Here is a 17,843-nt window from a genome sequence, read left to right on the forward strand (position 1 = left end):
GGTTACAACAGCTATCTAATTTCACTAATGTTTATATATTTTTCAGATAAACAGAACTAATCATGAGGTGGGCAATCAGTAGGATCAAGTATTGCGAAGAGGCGAACTGTGTCATATAGTGAGAGGAAAATATACATATAATTCCGAAAAAAGATTTTTAACCAAGAAGAGGATATATACTAGTATATTCACAATGGATTTACGACGAGTGTTACAAGGGATGTTGTGTCTATCCGTCTTTGTGACAATGTATTCCACAGTGCCAGTTTTACGGAACCGAAAGCGGAAAAGTAGGCCGTGTCGGTGGAAAAAGTTATTTAAAGATATTAATGAAGTTATTGATTCCAAATTTAAAACATTAGAGGATAAATTCTTAGAACGTTTACCAAACTCTAATGACTTAAGTGTTAACGGTACCTTTAGTTTACAAGAAATGAACACAAAAATGAACAGATTATTTCGGAATGTTCAGGAGACAGAGGAAGTGTTACGGCGCGAAAGTCTCGCACTGAGACAGGTGAAAGAACATATGCAAACACAAAGTAACTCGATGGGAGACATGAGAGAGGGTCTTAGTGCTGTTGAATCAATTGTAAGAAACTTAACGAAAGTTGTGGAAAATTTGCGAGTTATTTCTTCAAGTTCTATAAGTAACGCCATTGTTGAGCTGACGACAACAACAACAACGGAAGCTCCGACCACGCATGCGCCTCCTCGACCGGAGGTTCCACAAAATGACCCAGCGCCGCTTTCGTATCCAAGACGTAAGTTTTATTTTATCATTTCCATTTATATGTTTGATTGTTGCTTTTCTTCACTAAACGTTTGTAGCTGTTACATATGTGATCGCCCCAGCTGAATGACAACACTGTTAAAAGATTCTCACGGCGATATCGAACGCGGATGCTGGCAGCACGTGCTGAAGTTACATAACTGGTGCATTGATTGACCTGTACGCCACCCACCGAAACACGAGGCTCGTGTTTCCTGTAACCAATTAACCCTCTAATTATTATATATTAGTTTTTCTAATTATTCCTCGTGGATTTCCATCGTTACTGATGAACTGGTGTCAAAGCGATGCCAGCCCCACCAGACTGCCTTCTAATCCCACAGGAACAGTTAATTCGCGCGAGGGATTAGGGTACACGGATAAAAATCGCTTTATTGCGGTCAGTGTTTGGATTACGAGCGCCCTGGGAAGTGTTGGGTTTTGCTGACACCACGGGGGATGCTGATAACAGAGTTCTGGAGTTTGTTCCACTTACCAATATAGAAGATGCTCCCATCTTGATTTGTTCTGATCGGCCTCGTTCAGTGACTCCAATTATATATACATATACACAACTTGATGGTTGTGTAATTATCCCATTGTAAATTTTAGTCGAGCTAGCCAAGGACGTAAAATGAAGCATCAATCTTTGAGCTAACTATAATTTCCTTTTTGGAAAATTTTGTCGCAAATTACTCTGTTTTAGTTAACTTTATGTAAAATGTTTTATACATGTATGTACATCTAAAGAGGTTAATTATATGTACTATCATCTTGATGTACTTCCGTATCAGTTGGTATCGGCACGTGTTCTAGAGTATGTTGGTTAGGTCTAGAGTATGTATGTTTCAAAATATCTACATCAAATATTACATTTCCCGAGCAGTTTATGTTTAACTGTCGAAATCTGCTTACTTCGCCAAAATATATTATCACTGTTGACTATTCGCCTTTGACCGAGATGCGCGTGTTGTGCACTGTAATGCACGTGCGGGTATTTTAAAGTCTACCGAAACTTGTAAACAAAGGATTGTTTGACCGCCGGTCAGCACGCCTCGACACTTTTCATGAACCCCTTTTGTAATTCTATACGCACACTTTCTCTAGCTCCGTTTTTATGGCGAATAACACAGATCGTTTCATTTGCGTCTGTCTTGTCTCTACGTTCTAAAAGCACTAATAGCATTTCTCCGGCAATTACCTAAACAGTCAATGGCACATGCTCTACGTCTGCTGACACGTATGAAACAGTTGTCCGTCCCGCATGACCTTTGCCTTCACGTGCTGCGTAGATCTGTAATTTGATTGGATACAGCCGCCTTTGAAAGTGGTTCTGGTTGGTTTGATAGCATCATAGACCTACATGTCTTTTTTTATAAGGACGGATTATAGCATTGAGCATCACCTGTACTTTAGTGCACAAAATTGTTGATGTGTTCTATCATCGAGTCTGAAAAAAACTGTATGTGAGTAGAATCGAAATGTTTATAATATTTCTACATCCCGAAAATATGATGCTAAATATATCCCTGAGTGTTTATGAGTGTTTGGAACGTTACATAATAGTACATGTATGAATAGCATGGCGGATGAGTCACCCAAACCTGACAACTTCCGGTTTATTTTTTCCCGTGTCAGATATAAAATAGAAAACGACAACGGAAAGAATTCCCGTCATGCTCCTTACTGAATGACTTGGTACCACTGGTCTGAGTAATATATGTAGTTAGTCCGCTATTGGCTAGATAAATGGACTAGATTAAACATATATAAACAATTTCCCATGATTTCTCTTTAGAACTGCTACGGGTTTAGGTACCATTTACGTTTCAACTTTAAACTTACATTTTTTCCCCTCGACAATGTGGCTTTTGCCTCGAATGTTAACGCTGGAAATCAACCATTTATCAATGTGTCGCACTTTTCCTAAAATAAAAACAGATACGGATATATAGGAAATGTTTTAGTGTAAACATTTGAATTTTAAATTGGATCTATATAACAGTGCCAATTCTGGCATTCTCAATGCCGGAAACGGATGATTACTACGGACGGGAGTCAATTATTCCGGAAACATATCTTAAGGGGATCACTATGTGTGCTGTTTTGACTATATGGGTTTCTGCCAGATGAGATAGGGACGGGGCCGAGGTTAGGGCTAAACTTCGGTCTTGTACTGGCTGTCTTATCCTCCTCGATTCAAGCCTATCGTGTTGCCATCAAGGTTTACTGTAATAGTTTTAATTGACATAGTTGAAATACCCAAAGGTGTTAGGAGATAACGCCATAAATGCTCGTGTTTGATCTATGTGGTGACAACTAAGATACAAAGTGGGGCTGGTCCGGAACGATTTAAACTTCTTTATGCATTTTATCTCTTCGCGATTTCCGACATTTTGTTATGAATCAAAATCAGAAATGGCGTACCGAGGCACGCTAACTTATCGAAATGTCAACATATCGCAAAAATTGAATTTATAATCCGGCATAGGTATGGCCTAGTTGATGGCTTATTCGTGACGTTACGAAGTAAAGCCCATGACAATTAGAGGAAACTCAAATCAATCTAAATATATATAGCTATTTCTCAAGGTTTTGTTAAGTATAGATTTTGCTTAATAACCAGTCAAAGGCGTTAGAGATAATGAAATTTAGATCACAAGCTTTGGTCTACAATATTATATGATACAATACCATTCAACTTAATGGTTTTCATAGATATTAGCTCTGAAAACATTTGAGGTGACAAATATAATAGAAAATGCAGTTATGATGTAATATCAACAAAACCTCTAAACGTAGAATGCTATTTCTATTATTTCGTGATATTTCTTACCCGCTATAGTTAACCAATTCACCCCTTGATACACGCTTAGACTCTTCTAAATCAAGTAATAGACCAGTCCATTATGAAATTCCAGGGGTGTATAAGTTGATAGCCATACGTAACTAAAAATTAATTAGCGGGACGTATAAAAGTCACGTTCCCTATATGTAACTCAAATCTCATCTGGTTGTGGTATAATCAGCTGTCGTTAGCCGGTAAACAATTCGATAAACAATCTATATTTTTAGACTGATAAGTTTATAGTGTTTGTCGTGCAACTCCGTTAAAAGAGAAATTAATGTTATCGCTAGCATCTTGTTTAAATATAGATGTATTATTGTTAAACGCACCGAGCTAGGCTTTCGTTTACACAGGCTACCGCGAGATAATGAAACTTTCCTAAATTACAAGATAACAAAACTGATGTTAATTCGAATGTTATCACGACAGATGTTATCAAGTGGCCAAGTTTGGGGGATCAAAAGGATATCTGAACTCCCCTTTCATTTTGCAATTTCTACGCCAACGGAGGGATGAGTGCAACACGTTATTCCTGAATGAAACAAACAAAGCAAATGAAAACATATTGGTTTATGTTTAGATAAAGCCGGTTTTTTATCAACATTTTCAGAGAAGAATAAAGTTTATTACAATAACAGCATATATTTCTGTTACCCCCTTCATTTCTCGCCCCAGTTGCACACAAATTGAAGGCTGATGTTGCTTAAGGCGTATCAATTTGCTTAGCGTGACAAACATGATCGGGACAAATCACCGCTCTGTATAGTCATATCAATCCGCGATCTTATCTAGTACCACATCTTAGCGTGTAATCAGGAGGTTTAATGAAGCTTGCTGATTATTTGACGAGAAGAGTAACTTTTTCTGATCCTCACGAAACTTGCAGTTGTAGATGTGTTTGTTGTCCCTTCATGAAACGACCTATTTTGCAAGCCATCCATTCTCAGTCTCAACATCACCATAGAACATAAACGGCATTCTTGTATTATTGCAAATGTAGATAGCGCTACGTTGAAACTTAAAGGGCCACTACCTTTCCGAAACGGCTTTTAATTTTTAAAATAGGAATGTAAAACAAGATCTATAATATTGTAGAGTCGCAGAAGTTATTAACTATACGTTTACTAGCACACTTATCATCACCTTCAGAACTGTTTAATTAGAATAAATAAAATGTTAATTTTCATAACGCGGGTCGTTTTATGTTTCCCGCCGTCGTCCTAAATGCCGCGCGGTAGTTGACTATCACTGCGCCAGACGGCAAAACAGCGAAATGAATCTCCACTTTTATCGTACATTAGACAGGAAATCTTGCATATGTTTGGTGTTGTAACCTCATCTTAAGCCATCGATATATATTTTCTTTTGTTATTAATGTTTTTAAGAAACCTTTAAATTTTGCTCCGAAAGGTAGTGGGCCTTTAATACATGAACAATTATATAAATTTGATGAGTTAAACTATGTATAAAACCTTTCTTTGCAACACACACAAAAATTGAAACTCTTTATATATATATATATATATATATATATCTTTTCACGTATGTCGTTATTTTGTTGAGTTTCAGTCTATTCAACCTGTTAACCGTTTTAAATGTTTGCTTTGAATTTTACTACGTTATGTAAATGTAAGGAAATCATGAGTCAGATATCAGTTAAAAAAAATCCGTTCGATAAGCTCAAGTTTATGATTTTGATATTCTAGAGAAAATAGACCCCCTACTTTTGCAGCTTAAAAGTGCATTCGACTTTACAAACACCCGGTAAACGACACAATACACGTGTTAACAGTTGTTTGTATAGTTTTGATTTTATAGTTTTTGTAACTTGACACAATAGCCTACAAACGCTAACAGTGCACAACTGATACACTTACATGATGCATGTTCTAATGAATCAGACATATTAGCCTCGGTCTGATTCTGACCTTGATACACTTTAATGTATCCCCCGACAGCGCACAAACGTCAGAACGAGGCTAGGGCATTCACTAAAGCTGTACACCTTCTTTAAAGAGATAAACATTTTTTAATGAATGACAAAATCTCCGATTAGTCTGAGAAGGAGAACTGTTGATAAAATTAAAACTTTTCGTTGATAGACGTTCATATATGTATTTAGTAAAAATAGTTTCACGGAGAAGACCTTGAATTTGATAATATAGTGCAAGATTACGATATATTAACGGAATGAAAATATTTTTCACACTATTTTTAAACATGAACTGATTTTTTTTCACTATTATGTTTAAAAACGCCAAGAAAAAAAATAGAATATAATGATTAATATGCAAAAACCATTGAAATCGAAACCCAATAAAATATATTACCGGCAAATTGCTCAATAAAATACAGCCGAAGTGTGAAAAAATGCATGCATCTATATTATAAACACTTCACTACAAAACGACCTGGGGAGGAGGTGGGACGGGAGGGGGTATCCTGTCGGAACCTGTTGAAAGACTACGTAAATCGCAACACCTGTTCGGGTTAGGTAAGATCCCTGTCGGAATCAAACGCACCGTGATTATGTTTGAGCCGGAATAAAAACTCTATATCAAACGCGCCGCGATCATGTTCCGCATCCGAATAAAAAAAATCGCTGTGCTGTTTTAGGTTTGTTTCATCAATATGTTCCCAAAAATACCGACTTGTATACAGAGTCGAGTGAACATGATACCAACGCGGCAGGTCAATCTTGTGAAATTTGTTTGGATTTCTGCAATCTGATTCCTAAAATACTGCTTGGTTTACATGCGGAAATAAGGTCTGCCGACATTTTGTGAGGTACTGTCTAAGATTTGAAGATCATGTTTGACTGTTGTAAGGAGATTTTTTTAAGTTGTGACTGGGAAAAAAAGAACTGTATTACAAGAGAAGCATCATTGCTGTTCTCCAATGCCTTTCGATGTTTACCATTCTGCAAAACATACACACTACGCAATGTAAATCGTTTTCGCTGCACTTAATTTCGCGGGTTTTTTTCTGCATAACGACATTTTCACGAAAATTAAAAACCAAAATTTTAATTTTCGTGATTCGTGATTTAGATCTACAGGTTAAAAATTTCCACTGAATTTGTAGTTAAATCGTCCTTTTTTGCGATGATTTATTTTGGCGATTCTTTTTGTCCGCGAAATGCGCAAAATTGAATCCCACGCGAAAATAAATTGACTTACAGTATATACATGATACGACGACGCACCTGTGTATCAAAACATGATCATGTGACATGCATTATTCTGATGGAATGGAAACAAAGTAACTCTGATACAACAGTATATCAGAATGTCCATAATGTAAAATGGCCATGATAGTTTGAATCTCTTGTGTTTTGCTTAATTGGATAAAAATCGATATCCAATAAAAATTATTCTGTAGCTTGATTGATGGCTGGGAGCTTATTAGAATTGATGTCCCGATACAAATATTGAATGAACTTTATAATTAATACTAATGTCGCTACTCCCTACATAAATGAATTACATCACTGGATGACAAATTGATAGGTATGAAACATTGACACATCGGATGACTTCATAATCACCAATTAATATCGTAAACGTATCTATGACACATCATAATGCCATCGGTTGACAAATTAATTCAAATTGACATTGCGTGTTTTAAAGTGTCTCAAAGGGGAAAAACTGTTACATGTACAAACATTTGATGACAAATGTTTGTGTAGTTTCATTATTTTCGTACTTTATCAGATAATTTCTGGTTTATGTAGCCTGGTTTTGGCATGGAAATGATTCATAGAATCCATCATGGCGACCTACGTGAGCGATTACCATCTCAATGTGCTTACTCACTCGGTAAAACGGAACGATTTTAAACGGATAAAGGTAACAAAATGGCGATTATTTGAGCTCTTATCTCGAGCTATAATGTTTAAAACATTCGCTAAAACTTATTGTCAGTTTTCCCGTTGTTTAACAGTTTATGCGTTCAGATCGCTACCTATTCATTTATCAATAGCCATAAGCTGTCGGATGCGCTGTACCGGGACCGATTTTTTTTATTAACACCCAGTAACTGTATCCGGTATGATATGCGCAAGGGTAACCGGGGTTTTGTAAATGTTTAAAATCCGGACACGCTTTGCGATTCGGAACAGAAATCGGTTAATACTTAACAGATCTAAGCACAACACCTGCTAAAGTATATACTGTTCTTTGGTTGCTGAAAACAAAAGCATATTTATCCGGCTAAAATCTGTTGAAATACATGGGAAAATCTTTGGGCTTATCGATAGCGTCAAAGTCGTGGTTCGAAACACTATACCCTATTGACAGTGCTTATCATATTGTTTGAACTGTGAACATGAGTTTTTAAATAAAAAAAGGTTTTCTGTGTCCCATTTGAGATTAAAATCAATATCCCTGTCCAGTTTCATTTTTTGCTGTAGATGTGCAATGGCGTCGTTAAACACGAGAACAGGTACATGACTTACTTTTTAATTACTTCGTTGGTTAAGTTTTTTTCCTCTGTGACTCATTCGCTATTTCTTCAAATTTCATTGAAGCCATGTTGAAAGCAGCATAACTGTATGGGGTGTAACTGGCCAATGTTTTTTTTTAGAACAAAAAGCATTTCTGCACATTAGTCGCAGAGAAAAGTATTAGCCAGCCAAAGTTTAGCGATAGATTTTAATATTCTATCTACTAGTGGTGAGTTTATAATTAGCTCCTGAATGGTCTGCGCATCGGATTAGGACGAGTAACTCACTCATTGCTAGTTACTATGGTCTCTTTAAGATTTATAAGTCTGTATTTTGGGGAGAATCTAGCAGTTTCTCAAAACACATATAGGATAGGAATTTCAACCTGAAACTAACTTGAAAAAATCATTTAAATATTAATATAAAATGTGCTACCGTATTGATCTACGTACATTTGTAGTTACTTGTAAATTTAAACGTGATCATTTTGACGATTTTCGCAAGTTCTACTGATATAGCTTAAGCCCCATTGTGGGAAAATTTGACATTTGCTATTTTGTGCAACGGTGGATTAGAGCCTCCTTTCATACTAACTGCAGCAAATACGATACTATTGAATTAGGACCATCAATGTCACGCATGTGCAGATACGAGTATGTCGTGAGTACTTCCGGTTTTGATATCAAAGGAAATCCTACTCGATAATAATCTCTAACTTCCGCTGAAGTCACTTAATTAATTTGAATTGTCCTGTCTAATGATAGGTTACAAGTGGAATCCATGGCCTTTTTTGTTTTCAGAATAGAAAATATAAGAACTAGCTCTCCAATAAAAAATACCTTCTGTAGTCTCTATAACATTCCCAGCAAAGATTATTACATCACTTAAAGAATTCACGAGAAAACTGACAATTAACAGCTTTCCTATCATAATTAGAAGGTAATGACGAACCAGTAAGGCCTTCCCCCTGAATCACACCAACGTTCATACTAATTAAATTAAACAATTTGTCGTACTCTTAAAATTAATTATGTTTCATAGAAACTTGACGAACATCACATAATTCGATAACTACAAAAACATAATCGTATTTTACATCGTTTGCGAACGTTTTGATAGCACTAAAGTATGATTAAATAATTCTCAGTTTTTTTTCTTCTACCGCGCGTTTTATTTCTTTATGTTGTGTTTAAACATGGAATATCATTGGCTTACTTTCACAGATCACGTGCTAGAGCTCGTGCATCGAATATTTTGTTCCAACAGAACTTTCCTTTTCATTATGTCTTTTTTCTATTTAGATGAAATAACGAACTGTTTTCATTATAATGATGTTATCCCATATAACGACGCTACTAAAAAGGGAAACCAACACTTCGTGACTGTGCAATTTATCCGGAATGATTGTAAAAAGTTAGCAAAGGAAGTGCCCCCTACTGAGTTTAGACGGATCTGCTAAATATTTGCGGTTAAATCTACGAGCAATTTTCACGTTTTTATCGAATAATTTCTCTAGTACTGACATATAATTGAGGGTAAAAAATCTTTTCCGCTTCCTACTGCAGTCATGCTCGGTGATAGAACAGCAGCTGGGACCGCAGTTTTACATCACGGGTTAAAAATGCTGCACGCAACGGACGTGCTACAATATTTATAGATAATATATATACATTATATACTCAAGAGCATAACTTTCTCAGGGTGATTGAGTGCCAAACTAACCTATGGTTAATCTTGCAGACAGAACACATTTAAAAGTATTAGAAAAGGAATGATAAATACTTTTAAGTTATTGGGCTATTCTGTTCTTGTATACACGTATTGATTTTGGCGGGAAAAGCAAACGTCCCACGAGACAGATTCCCGCCGACAGTAAACTGATCTTGAAGTATAACTTGACAGTTCTGCTGCTGCGATCGGACATTTTTATTTATTTTCCCTGACAATTAATGGCGGGCTTATGTCATCAATATTGCGTCTGGTGGAATATCGGCGTGAACATTATTGGTTTTGATGTCGATCTTGTCGTATCAATGTCTACCTGTGTATTAATTGTTACAGTTTATTAAGATGCTGTATATCGGATATACACTTGTTCTTTCCGGCAGACGGCAATTCGCGTCTGCAAAAAACTCAAGACTAATGCTTCCTCTGATAGACCTTCTTAAACTATACGGTAACAGTGTGAAATGTTTCTGAGAACGTCCCCTCCATTTCATCTTCCGCACGTGCATCTCCCGCGTGATTTCTCCCCAGCACGCGCTGTCTACCGGCGGGACTTTGTTTACATTCAATCAAAAGGTAGGCCTAGCTCGCTATGGCGGATCCCGGGTTATTTTTCTTATGATTGCTTGCAGAGAGGTTTTCGGCGATTGCTAGACCTTATTTCACGTGCATATCGAGACTGTTATTTGTTATAAGTATTCAGTAAGTATATACACGGCTGTAGTTATCCAGCCGACCGCAATGGACAAAGAGCGAATTAGCCTTAATGCGAGAGAGTTTACGCTACTTACGGCGGGCTGCCAGCTTCGGGTCACGCGGTGCAACCGAGAGAAAACGGCTAGCAATGACGTCAGTAGCGGGGTGAAATCGAAAGTGAAACTATGTTATAATAACATGTACAAAGATAAAAGGTAGATCTTAAGATCTAGATGGTCAGATACCAAGTATTTTTACATGAGTTTGTACACAAGTATGTTGATAAAGAATATACTGTACCAGGCTCCCTTCGTTTTAAGAACGACATAGCTTTGCCCAGTTAGTTTTTTTTTCTTTTTTTTTCAAATGATCCTTAAAGATGCTCCACCGCCGACAAATGTTATTTTTTCACTATCAAAAACAGGAACAGACGATTTAGCATTTTCTTCAGTTACAAAAAAACCCCTTACTTTACACCATTACCACAATTGAAAAGTTTGAGCTTCTAATTTTACTTCAAGTTAAAAATATTTAAAAAAAATAATTAATTGCATCCCGAAAAAAATTCCGTGGCACTATATCCTATATGGAATGAGGTACTGATTGTGCAAGCATCAAAGGCGAAATAAATTATTTTTCTATATTAATTTTTGTGTTAATTAGGCATATATATACACGATTAAACACCAATTATTGTTCAAAGGATTAATGTCATTTACGCTCTGTCGGCGGTGGAGCATCTTTAAGAGATGGCCTAGATACAGATACTACTGCAATATAACACATTTTGGTATTCTGGAGAAACAATATTTCTTAAGAAAAAACAGAACTTTTCTGAAGGGAAATAACTCTAAATTCTTCTAAGGGGAAATAACTCTGCATTGTAAACATATTTTCCAATAGCAGAAAACACACACCCTTCTTTAGTTTCAATGCCCTTTCATTTAGTATTACTCATCGTTAACGCTTTTCTCCGATATCTGACCTTAAACGCTGGGATGGGTGTTAAGTGGACCAGAAAGATAAAACAATGGCGGCGATAAACATGGGAGATAACCCACTCATCAGATCTGGGGCGGAATGGGCCTGTGATACAGGACGCCCAGAGGATGTGTGTTGTAAGACTGTAGATTTGTTAAGATAATGTATTTAACCTTATCTAAATTACATGATCCGCAAAGACCTTGACCTTTCATTGAATGTATGTATTTCGATTTAGATTTGGGTAAGAGCAAGTTTCAAGCGTAAACGGCAGATCGCGTTTTGTAAGCCTTTAAGGACGTCTCGAGATTTAAGGCCGAAGAAATCCGTATTACGAGGAAAAAACCAAGTAACCTACATCTTAGATTGTTTCCGTAGACATACATGTGCCATGTAATCCATATTATTGCTGAAATATTGCAACTATTGAAATTTAATATATAATTTAATAGTACATCTGTATTTTAAAAAAAGTTGTTTTATTTTACCTCTGTTAGCCATTGATGTCATTTTGATGCTCTAAAACCATAGACATGTTTGTATTATGAACGATACTGATATTTTGTAAAATGGCCTGATATGACACATGTTCGCTGACACGTTGGCACGTGTGCACGTACATCGCATGCGTGTACACCAATTAGTAAGGAAACCTGCCCCGCGTGCCAAAGTAACAACTGTAGGATACACATACACAGGGACCTGATATGATGGCTTATATATATGTATTTACCTCATCTGCATGTCAATGTAGTAAGTTAGCAACTGTAGGTTACACACACAGGGACTTGATACGTTGTCTAAACCATGGCTCATACACATTTGTATATTATTTTACTATTGAAATATTTAAAGAACTGTGGAATGTATATTGCGATTTTAACAAGCGCCTGTGGATACATCCAACTTCCAAGTCTACATTATCCGAATACACAGTCACAGTGTAATAAGATTGGGATTTTGTATGTTTGACGTATTTCTACGAATATCCAACTACACCTTCATTGTACACAAGGCGAGGAGTTATCAGATTCTCGAGTCGTTAATTAAGGGGCATACTTGCGGTCGGGTCCTGTTAATTTCAATTCCCCAGTGTATGCTTTATCTACCGCGAACCCGTCGTGACTCAGTCAGCCAGATAAGTTGGACCGTATTTTTTCATTCTCATAATTAACTCATAACAAGAAGAAACCGTGAGATGCAACTAGGAGCAGGTCAGTTCCAGTGCATTGGTGATAAGCAATATTTATCTTGTATATCGGTGACGAGGTTGACAAGGTGACGTAACCTCGATACCAGAGGCTTGATTGCCTAGTGGAATCACTAAGAACTGGTAACGAGGTTGTCAAGGTGACTTAACCTCGATCCAAGAGTTTTGATTGCCCGGTGGTATCACTTACAAGTGGTAACGAGGTTGACAAAGTCACTTAACCTCTATCCAGGAGGTTTGATTACCAATTGTAATCACTTAGAAATGGTAACGAGGATGTTACAACTGATATAACCTCGAACCAAAAAGTTCCACAGCTCAATGAAGGCGCTGAATATCTATTAAGAAATTATTTGTATTGTTAGTAGTGAAATTAAAGGTGATGATGACAGTTATCATGTGCGATGTTACCGCGTGGGGTAGGGTTACATTAGTCAGAGGCAGGTGGGGTAGTTCCAGTCCCCTAAATGGGGCGGAACAGGAATTTCATTATTACACTTTGTACATCAAAAGCAAGCTAATGAGACTTCAAGGTAAATAACGAACGTGCTCAGACCGCAACACATGTGGTAGAACGCAGGCAATTATACAATTAAGCTTTATATTGGACAGGACAACTGTGATTGTATTCTAATAAGTAAAAGTCTGTGTGCAACTCAAAAGTGAACAGGTGCAATAGTGCCCCCGCAACGCGGAAAATATGCATGTACACGAAATTGTGTATTTGGTACAAAGCTGATAGTTCCCCTGGACATCAAATACTATATAGTCTGTATACTGTCGCAGCTACCTAAATTGTATAATAGATCATGAAATTGCAGGTTTCCCGACATCCCTGGTACAGATCATAATGAACGATGAGGTAACCCAGACAGTAATGTATTTACCACTGTATAGGGCGGCGCTCCACTCCATCATAACGCACCGTCGGTCACACCACATAATTCCTCTGTTTGTCCTACTGTACAACACTCTGGAATATTGTTCTTCTTTTATCTTCCGGCCTTGTGGAATAAAACTTTTCTCGGGTTACCAATTCCTCGCGATAACCTACAAAAAGGTCAATAAGTGTTCTATAATTTCAACCTTATTGTCATGTGTTTGATACAAATACCTTTTGCTTGTTGTCAGTTTGGCAATCTCCACAATGACAAAAAACAACTTCATGATACAAAAAATTGTCATTTTTGGTGTCTTAATGCTATTTCTGTTGTATAATGCTTGTTGAACTCCATCATGAACAAGGTTAGTCGGATTTTTCTGTTATATAAGTTAATATTATCGAAAGTTTGCAGTATTATATAAAAACCTTTCTTTGCGCAATCGTTGTTGTACATGTTGCCTATTCAATCTATTAATCTTATTATATAGAGATCCTCTCTTGTCCTGTCTTCGCAGTGTTATTTCTGTCTATGTAAAGTCATTTGTTTGCGGTTTCATCTTTTTTTTCTTTTTTTTTTTAAAGATTTTGGAATTTTGGTTGTTTGATGGCACGTGTGTGGTTTGCTATTGTATTTATGTAGATAACATATTTCCATACATTCTACGGCGTGGCGAATCGTAGAAGAATGTCATGAGAACAAGGCGAAATATTTACGGAACAAACCACCATGTTGTACCAGGATTGTTTCGTCTGAAGGCGTCGTCTGCTGTTCCCATCAGCGGCGGGAAAGATGAGTAAACCTCTCTGTGTCCACTGAACCGTGTCGGGCTGCAGATACTCAGGGTGCTTCAGCGATTCTTCACCGTCATATATCGTTTTCTATCGTTATCAACAGAACAGCAGAACGAGATAAAAAAACGAATAAGCCCGAACCGTCTTCTCAGAAGCATTCTTGATCACCAAGAGCATTGTCAAGCATGCACCGGAAGTAGATCTTCAGATGCTACCGTCTTGATTTTGCAGAGGTCGCTGTGGTGCCTTTATAGAATTCCGATACATTCCGAATGACATTCCATCCGCCAGTTGTTATGTAACACAATGAAACATCAAAAGGGAGAATGAACGTCCAGAGGAGGTTTGAATTACCAACATCTTAGCAAGGCCGCCATTGTGTCGGCGTGGAAGGGCAAACGCCTCTGATTTGATGGGAAACTGACTAACTGGGTGCTGACTAACCATGATAATCAAAATTGAAAATGACCAGAGCATCTGTTGGGTTGAAAAATAACATTTATAGGGCTCTCAGTAAAATGATACAAGGTCTTTGTCATATAATAAGTCTTTTGAAAGAAATTTCATTTTACAAATGTATTTCATAAAACAGAATGTCATCAAACAACAAGCAATGAATATATTAGTTCGCTGTAATTAACAAAGAATATATACATTTAGCAAAATACATGATAATTAAAGTCAAAAAGAATATATATCATTTAGAAAGTATTTATTAAGCATTTTGAAATAAGGACAATTGTTTTAGATTTTTACTTTTCAAAATCGATCTTAAAAGTTTAAAACTTTTTTAATTAAGAAAATTTAGTTCAGAAAAAATTTAGTACCGGTACATTGAAACTTTAACATATGGTTATGAATTTCACGGCGGTATACTTATCGTTAGATACAGTATCAGCAAGTTATTTTATGTAACGTACGTGCAGAAGACCTTTATCACACAGTAGCTTAAAAGTAGACCCGTGACATTATCAACCTTTTAGGGGTTTTTTGAGACCACAAGGTATTCATATTTCATCATTTAATCATTTGAACCTAATTATCTAAACATAAATAACTCAGACGTCTGTTTTGCAGTTTATTGCTATCGGCAAGAGATACACTCGATACATCTACGATCTCTCTAGAGTATTAATGTTTGGTCAGCTTAACGCTTAAATTTAAAACAAAATGGAAGGATATGGGAACTTCAAATGATATAACAATTTGATAATTAAAGACAATTGATCAGTCTATATCTTTGACATATATCGTATCCGAGACTATTTTCCTAGATCTTTTAATGAAAAATATCAAAAGGTCAGGGTTTTTACTTTATTTATTTAGAATAGTCTAGTTGACAGTACTTTCTAAACTTGGTTTACGCTTGGCAGATACGTTTTACAGTGGCTGAGAAGATAACGAGGGCTAAGTTAAAAACGAGGCTAGATTTATGATCCTGTGACAAACTTTGACAAGATATTTCATTCACACATGTATCCGAGTTTTATAAAACGAAAATAATTCATAATTTGGGAATTTTTTTCTCTCATCTTTGAAGAGATCTCAATTTCCCCCTCATTCATATAAACAAACCGACAAAATTAAGTTTTTCTTATTTGAAAGAATCTAATGTTTCAAAGATTTCTGTATATAGCAATATGTCGACAAAGCTTTAGTGTTGAGTGGAATTTGTTAATATTTATGATAGAATTGAATAAAGTCTTTATAAATATAGCTCTGTGGAAGGAAACACTCTTAGCTAGTAGTATATACAAGTTACCAAAATAGCTACTGGAGTGATGAAAAAGAATTGTGGTTAAAACGAGATAGCTCTTCGGTGGCGGGAAATGGCGACAGCCTTATTTCGCCTCGGACGACCAATCGAACATCTTTTTTTCGCATGACATCTTTTTATGAACCACATTTTGTAATTATTGGGGGCTTTCCCGATGAAAACAACTTAAATAATTCAAGGTTTCAAAGGAAAGTGGAAGAAAGATAACTCAATGAGAGGGCTTTTACAGGGTTTACCTGTTGCCCAATTCTTGTTGTCATATCATCGGTTGATAAAACAATCTGAATTAAAAAAAAATAACTCCATTTCTTTTTCATTTCGTATTCTTTTACGAAATTACATGGAATTACTTAATCAACCTTTAACATATGATTTTACGACACCAATAAGTTTCCTGAGAAACTAGCCAGGTACCAAGAGTAACATCTGCTGACTCTATTACCGCCAGTTATAGTCTCTGGCCGAGTTCCAGTAAGCTTCTACTAACTCTCTTACTCCTGAGGTTGCCGGTTTCTCGCCTAGCCAGATCTACAAGTTGTTTATTTCTCTCTGTCTATGAGCATCTAATGTTAGGTGTCATCGATATGGAAAACCCGCTCCGGGTCATCGTAGTGCTTGTTTTCACAATTAAACTGGTCTTGGTTGTTAAAGCGCTTGTTCCGAGAATATTTTATATAAACTTTTTCGTCTGTTTAAAGTTTCTGTCGTTGAATTGTAATCAAAATGGTTTTGTACGGGCGTGTATGGTCTATCAATGCACATGTTTAAAAGCACGTAGTCTGCTCATCCGAGATAGCATGTGTATATGAGGATCTCAAATGACTCGAATAGCCAATGTCCCACAATGCAATCTTTTTCCTCATGCGATTCTATTTTGTCATTTGCTGCAAAACACTTTAAATCTTCAATCTTCATACAATACAATTATGCCTTTAACTGAAATATTATATTGCATATTATTGCAATAATATTCAATTGCCCCTTTCTGCAATACCGAGTTTCCCCTTACGGCAACACTCAATATTGTTGCACCCATTGCCCCTAATTCTAATAAGTTGCCCCTTACTTCAATACCCAATAGCTTCTTAAATATATACCATATAACACACAAAAAATATTAAGGTTGCTATAGTAACCATTTTTGTTTGTTTTATTCCAGATTGCCATGACGTTTACCAAAGTGGCGGTCTCCGATATGAGGGCGAATACCATATCATGATCCAGCCTGAAAGGGCTGCCACCCCTTATATGGTGCTGTGCGAACCCAGGGAAGATGGGGGTAAGTTTTTCTTTTTTTGAACTTGAAATCTTTTTAATCTTCTCTTTAGTAGACATCGCGTTATTAGCCTTTTATGGCGTTTTCAAGAACGATCTGTTTCGAGAGTTGTCTCCCTTGGAATGTTTGGAGTCCGGTGTCAAAATCGCATACATTCCAAATATTCAAACTAAGAAATGTATTTGTACGAGTTGCTACTAACTGATTCCTAGTACATCTTTTACCGATTTGTTCTTACAGGCTGGACAGTGTTACAGCGCCGAATCGACGGGTCGGTGGATTTCTACCGGAACTGGACAGAATATAAAAATGGATTCGGAAGCTTATCCGGGGAATTCTGGATGGGGAACGATAACATTTATCGTCTCTGTAGTCAAAGTGAGTTTATATATATAAAGAAACGAAATAAGAATAGAAATGAAGTGCATTTAACTCA

General features: G+C 36.6%; 1 protein-coding gene across 3 annotated transcripts in view; it reads left to right on the forward strand.

Moving 5' to 3' along the window:
• Nucleotides 1-17,843, forward strand: part of LOC138331274 (ficolin-2-like) — a 34,231-nt gene that overhangs the window by 9,682 nt on the left and 6,706 nt on the right. For all 3 annotated transcript variants that reach the window (XM_069278791.1, XM_069278789.1, XM_069278792.1), the window contains exons 2-4: nt 47-764; nt 17,291-17,410; nt 17,648-17,785. In XM_069278791.1, coding sequence (XP_069134892.1) covers nt 194-764; nt 17,291-17,410; nt 17,648-17,785 — 829 coding nt within the window. In that variant the 5' untranslated portion in view covers nt 47-193. The remainder of the gene's footprint in view (nt 1-46; nt 765-17,290; nt 17,411-17,647; nt 17,786-17,843) is intronic.

Source organism: Argopecten irradians, chromosome 9, assembly GCF_041381155.1.
Source record: "Argopecten irradians isolate NY chromosome 9, Ai_NY, whole genome shotgun sequence".
NCBI classification, from domain to species: domain Eukaryota; kingdom Metazoa; phylum Mollusca; class Bivalvia; order Pectinida; family Pectinidae; genus Argopecten; species Argopecten irradians.